The sequence below is a fragment of the Malus domestica genome, chromosome 08 (assembly GCF_042453785.1).
Source record: "Malus domestica chromosome 08, GDT2T_hap1".
NCBI classification, from domain to species: domain Eukaryota; kingdom Viridiplantae; phylum Streptophyta; class Magnoliopsida; order Rosales; family Rosaceae; genus Malus; species Malus domestica.
In genome coordinates this window covers 14,827,308-14,834,057 of record NC_091668.1, presented here as the reverse complement: position 1 = coordinate 14,834,057, position 6,750 = coordinate 14,827,308, and the positions used below count along the sequence as shown (strand labels likewise).

Genomic DNA, 6,750 nt, shown 5'->3' with positions numbered 1-6,750 from the left:
GTTATTAATGATTAGACCAACAATTATCCACATTCTCTAAGTAGGATTTCACCCAATATGAAGTAAACCCAATGCTTAGAATTGTATACCTCTCGGACAATTGAAAAAATTGATATCACCTTTGCATTTGTATGTTATCTTATTTATAGTTCTCTATGCATGTAGTTTCACCTTTTTTGATCTCGAGTATCTGGTTGGCTTTATTTATCAGGCACAGAGTTGTGATTCTGGATGCTGACATGATTAACCACAGGTTGGTGTTCCTTGAGAACTTGGTGCGGAGAAATGCAAGCATGTTACAGTGTATTATGGGAATATTACTACTACTTTTTTTCCCTTTCTGTAAATGATACTAGATTTTAACCAAGACCATATTGTATCAGACAAAAGCATTGTCTTGTAGTCACATTTTGTATTTTGATTTTCCGGTTTGGGAATTTATATTTAGGTTTATATAACTACTTTCTAGAAGTACTTCTATGTTTTTTAGGAAGCATTTGGACTTGGATAGGAACTTCAAACATGTTTCAAATAAATGCACTTCTAGCAGAAGCGCTTAAAAGCAGAAGTGCTTTGTATAGAAGGGGTTCCAAACTAAAAAGCCCTTTGTTTCATTGCAAATTGAAGAATTGGTTTTGGATTTCAGGTCAACCTCTCTGATACATTGGGAAGAAGTATGTGACTCTCTTTTTTAATCTATTGCACTTCACATTTGTTTGTCCTACAGTTAAGTATGTTTTCACAATCAGCATTTCTGCATACAAATTTTTGAATCTTTATTAGATGTTTATCTACTTAATATGATTGATTTGCTAAAATTTGTGCCCCCACCTTGCAGACAGCATCGCTTTCGGCAACCACCATGCTGAGTTTGCGAAGTTTAACATAGAAATCTTATATTTTTCGGTTGACACTGTGGTATGTTGCCCTGCTCCCCACTATCTTCAGTACCACATAAAAGGGTTGCAATTTTGTGTCCATTGAGTTATTTGTTTTGAAATCCCAAATTGAATGAATTTTGTGTTATATATATATCTCTAGATAGTTTTCCAAGAAATCTCGTCCCGGTTCCCCCTATTCGAAGAAAATTCTTCAACTGGCTTTGATTTTAGGATAACGTATGGTTTTCATTCCCGCTGCATTGCGCGGGGCTTTTCTTGCTAGTTTTCTTTCTAAACATCTTAAGGGATCTTAATTTATTCACTATATTTGTAAGGATGAAATGCTGACTTAGCCCTTAAACTATTAATTCAGTAAAAATTAGGTTTTTTAATTATTTTTTGAATAAAATAAGTCTCTAAATTCATTAAAAATTGCTAATTTCATCCAAACTATTATATTTAAAGCTATTTTATCCAATTTTTCATCAACTTAAGTCATTTAACACACTTTAGAATGTAATACCGGCATTTTCTCGCATATGAGCCCATAACATTTCATATAGATTGTGAAACTAACGTCTAATTTCCTCTCCAAAGTTAACTACATATGCTATTTCTTTATGTAAAATTACCAATTTATCCTCCAATATGTATCACATGTAAATAACGTGACTTAAATTGACGTAGTAGCTTCGAATCTAATATACACTAAAAGAAAAAAGCTCATCTATCACGGTGAATGCCCGTGATAAATTGTAATCCACCACGAACACTGTACCCGTTAGTATTCTGGATGTGATAAAAAGTCTCATTTTCTACCACGGGCTATGCCCATTGTCAACTGCAATATGACCACGGATTGTACCCGTGGTAGATTGAGATCTAACACCACGTGCTAAGACCGTTGTCGATTACTAATTAACCACAGTTAATGCCCGTGATAAATTGCAATCCATCACGGACACTGTGCCCGTTAGTATTCTGGATGTGATAAAAAGTCTTATTTCTACCACGGGCTATGCCCGTTGTCAACTGCAATATGACCATGGATTGTACCCGTGGTAAATTGAGATCTAACACCACGTATTATGACCGTTGTCGATTACTAATTAACCACAGCTAATGCCCGTTATAAATTATTTTCCATAATTAAAAAAAATATTTACCAAATATATATATATATATATATCTGTATTTATATATTTTAGTATAGAATAACCAACAAAATTGCAGATTTACTACAATATAATAAGCACATAAAAAATACTTGATAATATTATAGCATAATTTAAAAATACTAGAGTTTCCAAATGAATACATAAACGGAAGTCATAAAGTACTATCCATGTAGTGCCTAATGAATACATAAACGGAAGTCATAAAGTACTATCTATGTAGTGTCAAAGTACCATTTTCTAGTCTAAGTACGAACTAAAATTACTCTCCAACTCGGACGTACTTTGATGGCCAGGCAATTGTACTAGACACAGCATCCTCTAGGACACGAAATTCACTTGTAGGGCGGTACAAAGATATATTCTCCACTCTGACAACAGTTACCCAAACTTTCCAGCAATCAGGACCAAGCACCATGTGATGAACTTTCGCCTCAGGATTTGTTGATTCTATTTCTCCAGTTGCAACAACTTGTCCATTTCCGAGCCAATTTAGTAACTTGCATGAAGACCCTCGTAAAATACCAACAGGTTGTAACTAGCATAAAGAAATCAAATAAGAACATCAATTTTAAATGATTAAGTTATCAAACTATTTAACAATTATTATCAAGCGTGTGTTTACTACCTGAGAAGATGCTTTAGAACCTTCTTTTCTCTTAATGTTGTCTCTTTCTATGTTTGGACTACTTCTCTGTGACAACCAAACATGGAAGACACAAAATTCGATAAGTTTATATCAAAATCTCATAAGTTTCATAAGCTAACTATTTAGTACTTGTTCTCGTATACCTGGGAACTAGCTTTGGAAGCTTGTCTAGAAGCATCGTCAGCTTCTTGTGCACTTCTTCTATCACATTGTATGTAATAACAAAACAAAAACAATCTAATTATCAACATCTGCTATGTCTTATTATATTTCCACTGTGCTATACTTGGGATCATATATGTACCTGAGAACTAGCTTTTAAAGTGTGTCTAGAACCATCGTTAGCCTCTGGTGCACTTTTCTTATTACATTGTAACTGATAAAAAGATAAATACAAATAATCAAAATCAAATTAAACAACTAATAACAAGATAGATGCAAAGATACCATTAGCTGCATAGACTAACTAAGCCTGAAAGTGAACATGTTCACTATTTTCTTTCTATCTAATGATGAAGACATCGAGACAAGTTAAACAAAATCAGTTTCATACCTAGGGAGATGATCTGGAAACCTGGTAACTGGAATTGGGAACCTATTTTACACCATTCTTAGTTCTTTGGAGATCTATACAGCGTCCCTACGACTAGTGAATACGTAAGAAATAGAAGTTGATCAATTTCAGATTCAACAAAATACCAATATTTACTAATGACACATTTTTACCTGAGGCCTATTTGTGGAGACTTGAATTGCATCATTGGTATTAGTTTCTTTACCATTTCCCTGCAGCGATATGATTAGAAGTTAGAATATATTTTTTAGACTGTTGTTGTTTTATTTGTACTCACTAAAAAACCAATCCAATGAGTCTTTTGTAACAAATATCTCCCTTTCCGATAAAAGATGTGGTTGCTAGGGTAAAGTTGGATGTATCAAGTATTGCTGACAAATATTCATCCAGTGTTGATGGGTATTTACGGTGGAACCATTGGCTTCCCTCAAGTAAGCTCTAACTATATACAAATTGATCATGCCGTAAATCTTTTATCATTTTTATAAATATATACAAAGTTGCATATATAATTACCTCATTTTGTTGTTTAGCCAACACAAGATCAAACACTTCCCGCAATTTTCCTTCGACCTTTTGTAGTCGGTCTCTAAGCTCTCGATTACTCATGCTGGCATATGTTTATGCATCATATCTAGAAGGTGTAACCCCATAACCACCTCCACGGAGTCGACCTCGATGTTCAGGTCCAAGTGCTTGTCATAAGGCATCATCTTTTATAGAACCATTGTGTGTTGTTGGCATTTCATTAGCCAACTTAATGTCATCCTATACATTTAAAAATCATTTACAAGATTAAAAGAAAAATGAACAAAAAATAACACAAGGATAATTTCAAACTGAAGCTTCGTACCATTTTCTTTGACACTATCTCATTTACCGGTTGACCATTTTTTCTTGTACAAGCAGCTATCCAAAGACTGACTCTATTTAACGGGACAAAACATTTCGACGGTTATCAACAAAAAATCACGATTTAACGGTTATTTTAACTCCGATTTTGATGATTTTTTACAGCTACACTTCTTGACCTTATATGAATACACTGAATGAATTCGATCTTCAATTTAAAACATTTACACTAATGGATACCACAAAGTCTTATGTTATACTTAATGAAAGTATGAATAAACTCTTAAGTGTTAGTGAATCTATTGTTTTGATGGGATACGCATTCTACGAAACTAGTTTCAACGATCTAACCGTCAAACATGTTTGTATATACTTCGAGATCGCATATGCCAAATATTGCAAAAGACAAACATTCAGAGATCGAGTAACGCGACAAAACTTTTTGACGGTTATCAACGAAAAATCACGATTTAACGGTTATTTTAACTCCGATTTTGATGATTTTTTACAGCTACACTCATTGACCCTATATGAATACAATGAATGAACTCGATCTTCAATTTAAAATATTTACATTAATGGATACCACATAATCTTATGTTATACTTAATGAAAGTATGAATAAACTCTTAACTGTTAGCGAATCTATCATTTTGATGGGATACGCATTTTACGAAACTAATTTCAACGATCCAACTGTCAAACTTGTTTGTATATACTTCGAGATCGCATATGTTAAAAATCGTAAAAAAACAAACTGTGAACACGGAAAATTCCTGAAACGAAAGAGACAAGAACAAGCCTCGACGGCCCTTGAAGAAATTTCAAACAAAGTTCAAGATCAAGCCTCAACGGCCCTTGAAGAAATCTCCAGCCCAATTCAAGATCAAGCCTCGACGGCCCTTGGATCGACATCTACAGTAAGGGACTTCAAAACGCATCTCCTACACGTGACAAGCACATGTATACGACGTGCCTTGAAGTGGGGGCATTTGTAGACATCGAAATTTCGGTAAATAAATGTTGACCGATAAATCAAAGTGTCAACGCTCATGTATTACATAAATTTTACACGTAGCGTGTGACTAAACGAAAATTGAAATGAGTTGGAAAAGTCATCAAATAGGACACGTGTCAACACCTAGCAGAAACGACTTATTTCATCTGGGATATTATATTCAAAATTAGGCCTTGGAAAATTCTATAAATACAAGCCCATTTCATTCATTTGAGGGACCAAAAAAATCATTAGGCAAAACTCTTGAAGCTCTGAAACTCTGAAACTCCGAAGCTCTCAAGCATCCAGGTTCCCGAAGAATCAAGAAAGCGTTCTTCGTTCATCGTTCATCCTAAGATCAAGCCCCAACGGCCCTTTGGATCAACAATCATCCACCAATTCAAGATCAAGCCCCGACGGCCCTTGAAGAAAGTGTTCTTCGTTCTTCGTTCATCGTTCTTCCAAGATCAAGCCCCAACGGCCCTTTGGATCAACAAACGTCGACAAATCCACACACATCCAACCGTTCTTCAAGATTAAGCCCAAAAGCCCTTGAAGATCTGTTCATCACTGTTTCTTCAAGATCAAGCCCAAAAGCCCTTGAAGATCCGCTCAAATCCACCTTCAAAGATCAAGCCCACGGCCCCTTGAAGAAACTTCCAACAGTTCATCCAAGATCAAGCCTCAACGGCCCTTGGATCAATCACACATCCACAAATACACACCTTACGGAGATCGAATCAGAGGATCAAAATAAAGAGAGATTGTAACCCAAAATCATCAGATACAAATATTTGTTTGTGCACGTTGTTCTTGTCTCTTTCGTTTCAGGAATTTTCCGTGTTCACACAAACATTTAGAGATAAAGTAACAAGACAAAACCTTTTGACGGTTATCAACAAAAAATCACGATTTAAAGGTTATTTTAACTCCGATTTTGATGATTTTTTACAGCTACACTTCTTGACCCTATATGAATACACTGAATAAATTCGATCTTCAATTTAAAACATTTATACTAATGGATACCACAAAATCTTATGTTATACTTAATGAAAGTATGAATAAACTCTTAAGTGTTAGTGAATCTATTGTTTTGATGGGATACGCATTCTACGAAACTAGTTTCAATGATCCAACCGTCAAACATGTTTGTATATACTCTGAGATCGCATACGCCAAAAATTGCAAAAAAAAAACATTTAGAGATCGAGTAACGGAAAAAAAACTTTTCGACGGTTATTAACGAAAAATCACAATTTAACGGTTATTTTAACTCCGATTTTGATAATTTTTTACAGCTACACTCATTGACCCTATATGAATACAATAAATGAACTCGATCTTCAATTTAAAATATTTACATTAATGGATACCACATAATCTTATGTTATACTTAATGAAAGTATGAATAAACTCTTAACTGTTAGCGAATCTATCATTTTGATGGGATACGCATTCTACGAAACTAATTTCAATGATCCAACCGTCAAACTTGTTTGTATATACTTCGAGATCGCATATGCTAAAAATCGCAAAAAACAAACATTTAGAGATCAAGTAATGGGACAAAACCTTTCGACGGTTATCAACAAAAAATCACAATTTAACGGTTATTTTAA

General features: G+C 34.4%; 1 protein-coding gene across 1 annotated transcript; it reads right to left on the bottom strand.

Annotated features, from left to right (window-relative positions):
• Positions 1-2,206: 2,206 nt before the first annotated feature.
• LOC139198384 (uncharacterized) lies at positions 2,207-2,974 on the bottom strand. Its single transcript, XM_070827030.1, has 3 exons — positions 2,849-2,974; positions 2,685-2,750; positions 2,207-2,594 (listed from the first exon to the last, which is right to left on the bottom strand). Exons 1-3 carry the CDS (start codon positions 2,954-2,956, stop codon positions 2,319-2,321), a joined length of 450 nt encoding a protein of 149 aa, XP_070683131.1. The 5' UTR covers positions 2,957-2,974; the 3' UTR covers positions 2,207-2,318.
• Positions 2,975-6,750: the final 3,776 nt, after the last annotated feature.